The 12,589-nt window shown below is 35.9% G+C and overlaps 1 protein-coding gene across 1 annotated transcript in view; it reads right to left on the bottom strand.

Annotated features, from left to right (window-relative positions):
- EPHA3 (EPH receptor A3) overlaps window positions 1-12,168 on the bottom strand; it is a 365,983-nt gene extending 353,815 nt beyond the window's left edge. The window contains exon 1 of the mRNA XM_036349783.1: window positions 11,996-12,168. Coding sequence (XP_036205676.1) covers window positions 11,996-12,089 — 94 coding nt within the window. The 5' untranslated portion in view covers window positions 12,090-12,168. The remainder of the gene's footprint in view (window positions 1-11,995) is intronic.
- Between the last annotated feature and the right edge of the window lie 421 nt (window positions 12,169-12,589).

The following is a 12,589-nucleotide window of genomic DNA, read 5'->3' as shown; positions in this document are numbered from 1 at the left end:
GTGTATATCACAGTGATTCAACATTTACATACATTAAGAAATGAACCCCATGATGTCTAATTAATACCTATTAACATACAAAGTTATTATAATATTATTGACTGTATTCCCAGTGCTATACATTATATCCCCATGACTTATTTGTTTTATAACTTGAAGTCCCTTAAATAGGAGGGTTCAAAATTTTAGCATAGAAAACAAAAAGGTAGTGATAAAAATGTTTCAATTTTAAAATATTCTCTGGATATTTTTATATCAAAAAACAAGTGTTTTTTATTATTATTTCAAGAGAAGCTCATTGCAGAATAGATAAATTGGTTTAAAATTCTAGAAAATTAAAGTCAGAATATAGTTTTGATTTCATCATATTCTGGAGGATAACTATGCCTGGATTTTACATCATACAACATGACTGGTGTCTACAGTTATAGATGTACACACACAAACTCTTCAAGGTATTACTGTGGGCCTTTATAAACACCCACAAAAGATCAAATAAGGTGACATGTGCTTATTACTTTAATTTAAAACTCTAGCCCTTTTCCTTACATCCTAGGAGGAGTTTGTCAATGGAAAGAATCAAAGTTTTAGTATTGATGATACAAAGATAGTTAGAGAAGGCAGAGTTCAGACAACCTTCACAGTGTTTTTTCTTGGTAGTGCAGCCACATTATGAGTTGCACTTATAGAAGTTTTTATTCAGGGAATATATATATATATATATATATATATATATATATATTCAATAATCTGTTTCCAATACACTCACATGCACAGATGTGTATGCATGTACTCGCACATTATTTACATTAAGCTTAGATATATGCTTATTTAAGATAGCTGTTTCTGAATGTTCTTTCAAAGTGTTTTTTTAATTGTATATATACTCTACGCATTCATTAAAATTATTTTTAAAGTTTGCTAGATACCTTCAGTTAAAAAAAATCTGAGTTATAATAATCACCACCACATGAAATTATGCATATTTCATCTCTTTTCCCTTGCTATTATTAATATATTATTGTTATTACTAATGGGTAACTTTTATACATTTTCCCTATATCCCAGCACCTGATTTTGGGAGGCTAACTGCTCTCTTCTCTGATGACTCATATCTTAATTTTTAATAATCTCCCATCTACCCTAAAACATGGTTTTTTATATAAGTATTCATTTTTTGGTCATCTATCCCTCTTAGGTTATCTTCAAGGGCATTGACTATACCATTCCTTATAACCTTTTATTCCAAAATCCAGTATGTAAGCAACACTAAGGTATGCCAGAGTTGGTAAATAAATAAATACAAACAACAAGTTATAATAATATAAAAGTTGAGTGCATTTTTTTCTAAATGTTTTTCTTGGTTCATGCTAATGGTCTTTGCATTTGTCCCTTTGAAATTAAATTTAGGATTCTGAAGTTTTCACTACCAGGGTTAGATAAGTAAACCTACCACATTTGGGGCCAAACATCAAATAAATTTTTCTTAATTAGTTTTCCATAGGATCACCTTTGAAAAAGGAAATTTAAAAGGATAGCACTAATTTTATATACTTCTTAGTTTTTCTTCTCTAATTCTATGTAGATTTTTCAAAGATATTGAAATATTTAGAATTATTTTGGACATAACTTATAAGCAAAGGTAAGAAAATATTTCTTTATTCAATGAACAAATGTGTAAGGAAAGTAGCTCTACCCCCAAAAACCATTAATTTCAGCATAGATTTATCTAACATGTCCAATCAGGTGAAATACATATAACTTGACAGAAAATCTTTTTTTCACAAAACAAACACTATCAAAGTATTATAATTTCAGATCAGAAATGTCAGGAACACCATAATAAAATGCGAGTTTATCTTTTTTGAGTTATCTAATGTAAATGAGTATCAACTTATCTATGACAAGCCACAGAGTAACAGTAAACAAAGAGAAAAATACCATTCCCTTTATTTGCTTATTTGAAAACATGTTTAATATTTGGTCATTGCTTTATTCGATGACATTTGCATGATAAAAGAATAGCAACCCAATTTAATTTCTACTTAAAGTTGATGTGATTGTAACATTCTGTTTCTTTACATTCTGTTAATATGCAAAATCTACCAGGAATAGCTTTGACATATTGAAAAGAAAACTCAATTTGGAGATAACTCTAGCTTTATGCCATCTTTGAATATGTATAAGTTGACTGAGTGTCCAGTTGGAGAAAATTAACAAGATTAGACAGAGACGAAAAAAAAAAGGTTGTTTTTACTTTTTCTCACCACAGATTTGCAGCTTAGAAAACAATTTTTATATAATCTTTATTTCAAACGGTATATATTAATCCATAAAATTTTGCCCACAATGTAGGAAAAGCTCAGTTTTGTAAGGGGCAATACTATTGTGACATACACACAGTTCTGCAAGTAGACTTTAAACTCTGAGTGGTATTCTACTTACCTAGAGGATTATGTAGATAATCCACATGGAAGTAACTCAGCTTTTCAGCCTAACTTCTCAGAGTGAAGACCGCTATCATATGCAATAAAAGAAATCCTCCTAAAACCTACAAACTTTTACTAATTGCTAAATTAGTTTTGAAAATCAGGAAATAAATACGTGAAATGGTTTCCATTTCCCTTAGTCACCCTGAGGTAGATAGGAAATTTCTAAATTCAATATTGGTTGGATGAACTTTTAGCACTGGGAAACATTTAATTTTAAAGCCTTATATTTGTATCCAGGGAGGAAGAAGGTAGGAGTTAGGGGGTGGGTGTTACTCTTCACAAGACCTGTGGAATTTATTCATGTTACTTTCTTAACTATTATTTTAAAAAAGACAAACTAGCCTTGCCATAATGATTATATAACAAATTTAAGATGAAACCATTTTGATATTGATTAGACTTATCAGCAATAAAATTGACCTAGGTTTCTCCCTTTGTTCCATTTCCTTTGAGATCCTGCTGTGTAATCAATCAAGATTTTTTGTTTTAAACATGAGGCAAGGCATGTCTGCATTTTCTTTATTTGAGAGAGTTCCACAAACTCAAATACGAATAAAAACTTAAAAACTAGGGAAATTAGTAATTGATTCTCACTCTGCAGAAGCTAGAGACAAAAAGTGTGTTGCTAAGCCAACACTTTTGCTCATAGAGAATGTTTCAATAGCTTGAGTGATTGGGTAACTTGTTGGGAACATAAATGATAACACGTTAAAAAACACTTTTTTTAAAAAATTTTTCCCTTCGCATGTTATAGTGAAGGAAGCAAGATACTAAAGCAGCTTTCTGATTGGGAAGTCTGATGTCATCAATATGCTATGTTTGCTCTTTGCCAGGTTAACAGAATTTATTGCGGCAATTAATACAAAACATATGTGCTGAAATACCCACGTGAAAAATATAATTGCCCCCAGCTTAATTTGCTACCTTTCAAAACCCTGTTTTAGCTACCTTTTCACAATGCTTCTACTTAGAGGACAAGTGTTTTTATGAAAGAGGAGATAAATCATTTATAATTTACTTTCTTATCTTAAGGAATTTGTAATTATCTTTTAAGTGAAAAAAAAAGTTTCAACAGGGACTAAAGTCTACTTTTAAACCATGTTCTATTGCCCCCCATTATTGACTTCTATCACAATTCCAATAATTAATTTACATTCTGTTTTAATATATAAAACCCTAAATGATAACATTTGGGTTATACTGATAATTGCCTCACAATCTCTGTGTATGGGAATTTCTGACAAAATCTTTCCAGGGTGAGGAAAGCAATGTGTGAGTGTCAGGAAAGAAAGACAGAGGTAACAAATAGTGGAGAAAAGACATCACAAACATTTTTCTCCTAGTCCTCTGTCCACATCAAATTGTCTTCATTTTCTCAGTGTGTCTACCACCCATGCTGATAACCATAACATAAATGTACCGACTTTTCAGTGTCTAAGTAATCTCTGAAATACTTTTATAAAAGTACTTTGAAGCACAATATTTCACTCCAAAACTCTGTGAATTTCTAATTCTTGTAAAGTAACAAGACAAATTCGTGTAAGTCACTAGGATTAAAGTTGAGAAGCAAGTGCTTTTCCTGAATGGACGAATGCTTCCTAATTCACAGGCATTCCTATGCAGGAGGAAACATATGAGGTTAAAATAAAAAATAAAAGCTAAGAGAGGTTGTTATAGCTTCACCATGATTACTTTCCTCGGTTCTAACAGTAGAAGATGCCACAATACCTACTTTAGGGCTGCTCTCATGATTAAATGAAATCCAGTAGTAATGGTAACATTAGGGTACACTCTTTCTAACCAGCAGAACTCTGTGCAATTATCATCTCAGCGTTGGGCATGGCACTGAGGCCATATTTACTTTTGGAATTCCCTGGATTCAACAATTTTATCTTCTATGAGAAACAAATTTCCGACACAACCACAGGAATATCAGCAGCATCTATTTACTAACCTACCTCCATGACACTGCTCCCAGAAACCTTTTGTAGCCCATTCCAGGTTTACGGCCCAGATTGGAAGACAGAAAATCATGTGTTAATGAAACCATGCCAATGAAACATGGGGCTGAGGGAGGAACAGAGGGCATTCGCAACTGTGCATGGAGGAAAAGTTTATGGAACATTCCCTTTAGCTCTCAGGGGGCTTAACAGGTGGCATTAATAGCTGGTTAGAAAGAAAACGGGAAGATCAAGAAAATAGCAAAGCGGTCGGATCAGAGGGCAGCAAGCAGGACAACTGGAAGTCCCAGGCGTTCCCCTGTGTCCCAAGGGAGCAGGCCTAGGAAGAGGTGCTTTCCCAGCTCTGCAGGGAGTTCCAGGGACCCCTCAAAACCCTCCTCCATCTGTCACACGGTGGGGCAGGGAACCAAGATTGAAAGGAGACCGGGCCACCTCCGGTTGTCAAGCTGAAAAGGCTGGCTGGTCCCGACGGGGTGTGTGCGTGGGCGGGGGCAAGATCTGGGGTCAGAGCTTAAAGATCGGAGGTGCTGGGCCCCCGCAGCTCGCTCTCCGTGGGCGGAACCACAGGTGAGGAGCGCCAGGTGGCAGGCTCCCGCCTCTCCCAGCGCAGCAGCTCCCGGGCTGCAGGCAGAGGGCGCGCGTTTGCCACTCGCCGGCGCGCCTCCTCGTAGCGCTCGTTTCCGCGGACTTGGCGCCCTCGCGGCCCCGGTTCCAGCCTCCGCCACCGCTGAGACCTCCGCTCACCGGCCGCCAGGCAGGAGCCGCAGCCGCAGCCGCAGCCGCAGAGGCTCCACGTGCGCCCGCCGCCCGCCCGCCCCGGGGAGCCCGGACCAGCTCGCAGCACTTAGGCGACCGGCGCGGGCCACCGGGCGCGGAGACATTGGCGCACAAAGACGCCACCGCCCCGGAGTTCTGGGGCCGGGGGCGCGGGCCCCGAGTGGGATTTTTATGATCCGAGCTTTAATCCGATTGGGAGAGAAAGTGGTAAATGGTTAGGGGACGCCGGACCCCACTCCGCAACACCGAGCCTGGTCCTCGCGGCGGAGGAGTGGTGGCTAGGACGCCCTGGGGGTGGGGGTGGTGGCCGCGAGGAGCGCCTGCTCCTCTCTCAGCAGCCACAGTGCAATCACTACTAACTACCAAAAGCCTCGCTATGTGCCAACACATCTCAGGGCACGCTTTTGCACCCCACTCACATGCGGGCGTTGCAAGGCGAGGGAAAAGAGCGCCGCCTTCCCCTCCTGTGGCCACCCCTGTCCAAGGCTAAGATTCTTCACCACACTTTGTACAGTGCTGCCTGCTTGTTTCTCCCCTCCTTCCCGCCTATTATTCTGACTTCACCATGTTGATTTGGATTATGTGGATTTTCGCCCTTTGCTTTGACTGGAACAGCAGGACATGGTTTAGAAAATGAAGGGAGGGAGGGAGTTGCACACTCAGGGCTTCCAGTTTAACAACATCACTCCAAGCTGGAGGCTTTCTTTGCTGAACTGCTTTTGATTCCCTCCAACCTCCACAGGCATTCGCCCAGGCATCCAAAGGGGGGAGCATTCTTTGGCTCATACTCTTTTTAAAACTTTCCCAGATAAAATATTTTCTTCTGGGGAAAAATCAAAAGTGTATAAACTTGAGAGGGGAAACGAATGCAACCCTACCCCCTTTTTAAGTGTGCAGGTTTTTGGGGATTTAATAAAAATTGATTAGCCAGATGTTTTAAGTGATAAATGTTTTTATTTTAAGTAAAAGATTTATATAATACATTGGGTTTAGAACCTTTGCACTTGTCTACCTCTCCATCTTTCTAATCAACTGTATTTTATTTTCACTTGCAGACTTTTTTGCTTTGTAATCGACCACCTTTTCTTATTTCAAAGAAAGCTGGTGTGAGCAAACCAAAACTTGCTGACTTGCGGACTTTTCCAAGAGAAAACCTCCTGACAGATTCCAAGAACTACCTGATACTAGGCAGCTGGTAATAGACCCTCAGAGTGACATCAAGGGGCACACATGTGCCCATTCCCTGATTCCCAACGGGAGTGTCTTCCTACATTGTTTTGTGGCTTGGAATCCTTTGCATTCTATAAATGTCACAACATTACTTTTCTTTCTAAAGTCGTTACAGAAGAATTTTCTGAGCCTTTCAAGTCCTCTAGGAATAAATTTCAAATACTGGTTTTTGCTATACCTGGATGAATAATGTAATGAACGGTTCACACCAGCAGTCAACCCTTTATTTGAAAAATCTGTGGAAAGTTACTTGTGCACTTGGTAAAAGCCCTGCATTGACCCTCCCTGGTGATAAAATCCAGATCTCTGAAAACAGAACCTAAAAGGGGACACCTGCATCTGTTTTTCTAAATCTTTTATCTAACAGAAATTAAAAGAATAAGGCTTATTAAATATTTAAAGGAAAAATGTGTATATTAAAAATAAACAAAGTTGAGAATCCTGACAGAATATGATTTGTAAGACTTAGTGTTCTTCCAAGAAATACTTATTTCCCCTTACATCTAGTATTTATGCCAAACAAAATCATTGGAAAATGACTAAAATCAAAGGTAACCCACATCACAGATTTTTTAGTAAGTGAATGTCTGTAAAAACTTATCAAGTTCTGATGATTTGTGGAAAGTTTTATTAATATTTTCTGGAAGATTTTATGACTTGGAAAATGTACCTCTCAAGAACAGTTCTTGCTGTTTCCATTTGCGTTGAAGTTAGTAAATCAAATATACTGTGGAAATATGTTTTGCCTTTAAAGATCCTTTGCATATGTAACTGATTATTTGATATTTAAAAACTGCAAGTATTTTGTTTCTGAAAAATTCAAAGTTTCAGAAACAATTTTAATATTTAGGAATCTTAATGAAGTCATTGTGAGAAAATAAACTATTTAAATTGAAGAACCCTAAGAACACACCCACATTTGAGTATTAAAATATGGATAATATATAAACATGATAAAAAAAATCTAACTAAATTCATCCTCTAAAGATAAGTTTCTTAAGAGTCAAGGTGAAACTACTAAATTGTTTAAATGAACAAGAAGCAAACCCTAATTATATACAAATAATAAAAAACTACATATGAAACCTTCTAAACAAATTTAACAATGTTTAAAAAACACTTTTAAAGTTTCGATTATGTACATTTTGTTTAAAACTTTTATGTTAAATTGAAATGCTTTTCATTGTAGCTCCTAATTTCCAGTGTTTCATGGAAAAGACAACGTTATATAAATGCAACCATGATCTAACACGTGGCAAAGGTGTTTTATTATATGTGTGTATAAAAAGTTCCAGTTGCTTCTTAGTTATTAATATATCCATTTGACTTTATATCTTAAAATAGGCAGAAAAAGGATATCAACTATGCCATCAATAAAAAATATGAAATTGAAAGTGTTGATAGTTACATTAAATAAGTTTGTACTAATAAATATATTGTTATTGTCAAAACATTCACTACTTAAACAAGTATTTAATTGGTCATTTATGACAAGGACTACAGTGGTGTGATATATGAAACATAAAAGTGAGGAGAATGAAGTATCAAAGTTGATATTTTCCTAACTTGAATCATCATTATCAATGTTAGTCTTTGAGAAGACATAGATTCAGAATGAATTAATTTCATTATAGATTTCGAGAGGTTATAAGAAGTTTCTTTCCGGCACAATCAAAATATTATCATAGCAATTCAGGTTGTCAGTAAAAGCTTAAACAAATTTGCTGATAATCCTGTTAATGACCTGGGTCAAGTGTTAACTGTTGTGGGTTATAAAATAGTGAAATTAAGGTTTCTCCTACCTCCGGGCAAATAACACAGTTATAACTTGGGGAGGAGGTAAGGGAGAGCTTTTAGAAGAGCTATTAAATTACAAAAATGTGTAATGCATTCAATTATTTAGTGTAGCGTGATGACATGCTATTAAAAGCAAATGTGAGCCCTCTTCCAAAAAAACAACACACACACATTAAAAAACAAACAAACAAAAAAAAAACACCTATACAGATTATATGATAGTTTAGTTCTCTATTAATGTTTCAATCACAATATATTATTTGAGGATGTGTTTATATGTGAAAACTGATGCCAATTCATAGTAATTTTTAAAAAGGGAAAAGTTCATTATTTAAATGTTTATTTTCTCTAATGTCTGCCTAATATTTAAAGGGAAGCATGCAGTGTTCATCTGAAAGTCTTACATCCAAGCTTTAACAATCACATGGTCTCCTCCAGTATTTAGAAGATTTATGTTCAGAGAAATACATTGCATAGAAATGGTATCCCAGCCACTTCAATAAAAGTCTCCCCATATAAGTAGTATATAAATATGCAGATTTAATTTTATTCTCTTTCATTTTGAAAACTCTCATTTCCAATGTAAAGAGCTCTATGGGTAAATGTTAATCTAATTTATAAATACTGTTTGATGGAAAATTATTTACTATATTATTGCTGATGAATAAGCCATGCATTCTGCCTCAGATTCCTTCAAATATAAAAGTGTTTAAAGAGAGTACTAATGCTAAAAGAGATTGAACTAATAGTAGTAAACACTTCACTTTATATCAAGTTTTAACCTCTTTTCAAAGTTATTTTTATTTACCATTATATCATCTATCTGGGGTGGGAACTTTTCTAATAATACATAGTTTTAACAATCCTATTTTGTCATGAAAAGTAGCTGATTTCCCATTGGGAGTCTTTTCTTGATCTGTCATGTAAACAGACATAATAAGATTTTAATAAAATTCTATGCAACTTCTATAAAGTTTTTGTTTCAATATATAGGTCAATTCTTAATTCAAGTGTTCACTGAAATTATGAATGATCTGGTATCACTGAGGAGGACAGCAAATAGTATGTATCCCCTGGAATCATTTTCTTAAAAACATATTAGAAAGTTATTTATAGCTAAATCCAGGAAAAGAAAAGTTCAGATTAAACTTTTTTCAAGTTGTTTTCCTTATCATGGGCCCATGCATTTCTATATTGATATTTGATTATCAGAATCTCAAATTTAAAAAAGAAAAAGTCACACAATAGCAAGTTTCCTAGCAATTAACTCAACGGATTGGTTTTGTTCTCTCATGCCTAACTTCATGATAGATTGCCAAATAAATTGTAGTAAATTTTACTAGCAAGTTTCCAATCAAATTTCTATAGTGTTGACATATAATTTTAGCATAGCATTTTAATTCAAGCTAGTATTTTATACTTTTTTTCAAAATTTATATTAGAAAGCTATATTAAGAAAATTCATTTTATCATTAGTCCTTCCACCCACTCACTATGTGACATTTCAGAAGGATGGCTTTCTGTTCAAATGATATTGTTAGCAGAATTACATGGACCTCTTGGCACACACTTGGATTTTTTCCCTTTTCATGTTGTTCATCTCAATTCCTGAGACCCAAGCTATTGTATTAATATTTAAACCCTCACTCAAATATTACCCAAGTTAAATCACTCCATTTAAATTTTCAAAGCTTTCCTTTATGACCTCAGAATGGAAAGAAGACACTACCCATAGGACACAATCTGGAAATAATAATCCCATGAACAATGAATAGATAAACTTTTACCCAAGCAAACTAAATGCAATTATGTCAGTTTTCTGAGTACAATTACATTTCCATATACATATTGTTAATGTGTACCTGCCTGTATAATAATGTGCATTATATACCCAGACCTGCACAAGGTATGGCTTAAAAGCAATTTGCATTTGCTTATTCTTCTTCTGTTAAATTGATATGCATTAATTTTATAGAAGTGTGCATAAGTTTAAAGGGTATTTGTTTCTCTTGCAAATCACTGAAAGGTAATGACTCTCAGCTATATCCTTGTGCATTATTAATTCAGTGAAATCCATGATCTAAATAGTTTATAAATAGTTCATCTGGAGAAATACAGTTTATCATAGTAATATAGGAATAATCTTGCTATTTATTCTAGTTATTTTGAATATTTAAATGTCTTCAAAGAAAGTAAAAGGTTAAACAAACACTAATTTTAACTTACTGATATGTTACTCCTCATATAAATGACTGCTCTTGCCTTTCATTTATGAAGAATGATTGACAATTACTTTCAAATAAACATTCACTTGATTTTAAAAGAAAAGTCATTTTTAGGTAAGATGATTTTCTTCATCTTTATTTAGATTTTTCAAGTTCCCAATTTTAAAAAGACACACAAAAATATAATGAAATCAGACAAATTGATAAAGGCAGTCACTTAGGAAAGAACAAAATAAAACTACTCCATTAGCAATGAAAGTAGGTCACTAAACATGAGAGATAATGTCTATATTTAATTTTAAATTTTCTAAATATTTTGAATTTATTAAAATAATAATGCATACAATATACAAAGTATTGGCTTGACAATACATTTTTAGTGTGTGACATAATATATAATGTAGTATTTGCACATCAATTGTTCAATATTGCTAAACTGCAAAATAAATTACTAAATACCATTGTAGGTTAAAATGATTAAGGGAAAATCAAAGTTGTAAGTGTTGCTTTAAAGCAATCAATTACTCAGAGAAGTTTGTCTTATGAGTAAGCGATTGTATTCACAATTAGGAATATCACAAAAGGTTTAGAGAGAAAAGGTAATGCATCTATTAAGTACACAATCTTATAGGAAACATCGTGTCTTTAATATTAAGTTTGCAAGTTAATTCACTGAAAACAGACCTATTTATTTTCCACCAGGAGGAAAATAAATAACCTAACATAAAGGAAATGTCAATTGCTGCATATGAACATTCCTTCTTAATTTGCTGTTCAGTTATTTACTATACCTACCCAGGATCTTCTCACTATTCATTATATACATTCTCCTATTCAACTATAAGCCCTTAAACAAAGAACAGCCAACCTAAGCTTATTGTAATTCCTGCAGATATTACTTATGTTAATGTGGCATATGCTGCTCATTAGAACCTGTGCCATGGAGCAAAGCATTGTGTGGCAGGACACCCATCACTGATACAGCAGTTGCAATGTAAGTATCACACACACACGCACCCCTCTGCTTCTACAAACCCTAATTTCCTTTTAGTTCATTCATAAATGCCATGATCCTGAGTAGGAGCAACCTGTCATTACGGTAAAACCTACTAAAAGACCTAGAGAGGGTGGGTTAAATTTTCTTTTAAACTTCTCAGAGTACTACATGGTCATAATTAGAAAATAAAATACTGCCATGGCTCTCTGACAATTAACATCCTGCGTTGAAAAACTAAAGACTTTTTCTTTCTTTCTGCTTAAAATTGTCAAACAAGGTAGTCGTTTGCATTGGTATCCGACTAAAAACACATTTTAGGTTTAGGCAATCCAAAATTATCTCTTAAAATGTGTTCAAAGACAGCCTTGAAAATAAAAACATATCTTCAGGTTCCTCTCTGAGCAAACTGCCTTTTTGCGGAAGCACCTTAAGGACCTGAGAATGTTTTGGTGAGAAAGTGCTTCGCGGAGCACTAGCCCCGGGGCAGGGCCGCGCGCCGGTACCTGGCGGACTTACCTTCATTGGACGGCGGGAGAGTCAGTTCCCCGAAGCAGTTGAGAACGGAGCTGCTGAGGAGGAGGAGGAGGAGGATGGAGAGGTGACAGTCCATGTTGCTGGTGCAGAGGGCAGTGAGAGGAGCATATCTCCATGAAGCGTGCCACTGGTGTGAGGGCGAGCGCTCTGATTGCTGGAGAAGTTACCATGCTCCGCTCGCAGGCTGATGTCAAGTTTGACACTGGAGATAAGGAGGAGTCTGGCTGCCTTTCCGCGAACCTCGCTCAGGGACTTCCCTGGGTCCTAGTGCCGACGGAAGCGAACGCTGAAGGACCGGACTGCACGCGCGGGCTCCAAAACCGCCCAGGAGAGCACGGAGCTGGGGAGGAAGAAGGCGGGGGTGGGGGCCGTCTTGCCAATAGGGCAGGAAATGCAACAACTTGTGATGGGGCAGTGGTGGAGAGTACTGTTGGGGAGCGGAAAACACCCCCCTCTTTATTTTCAATGAAAAGCAGCTATTTTATTGTTTGCTGTGCATGCTCTGTAGGCTAATTCCATGAAGAACCAGAAAACCCCATAGGAGTGTCATGTAGCAGAATGAGTGGAAAAGAAACT

This window comes from Myotis myotis, unplaced genomic scaffold (genome assembly GCF_014108235.1).
Source record: "Myotis myotis isolate mMyoMyo1 unplaced genomic scaffold, mMyoMyo1.p scaffold_m19_p_2, whole genome shotgun sequence".
Classification (NCBI taxonomy): domain Eukaryota; kingdom Metazoa; phylum Chordata; class Mammalia; order Chiroptera; family Vespertilionidae; genus Myotis; species Myotis myotis.
This window is presented reverse-complemented; position numbering and strand designations above follow the sequence as displayed.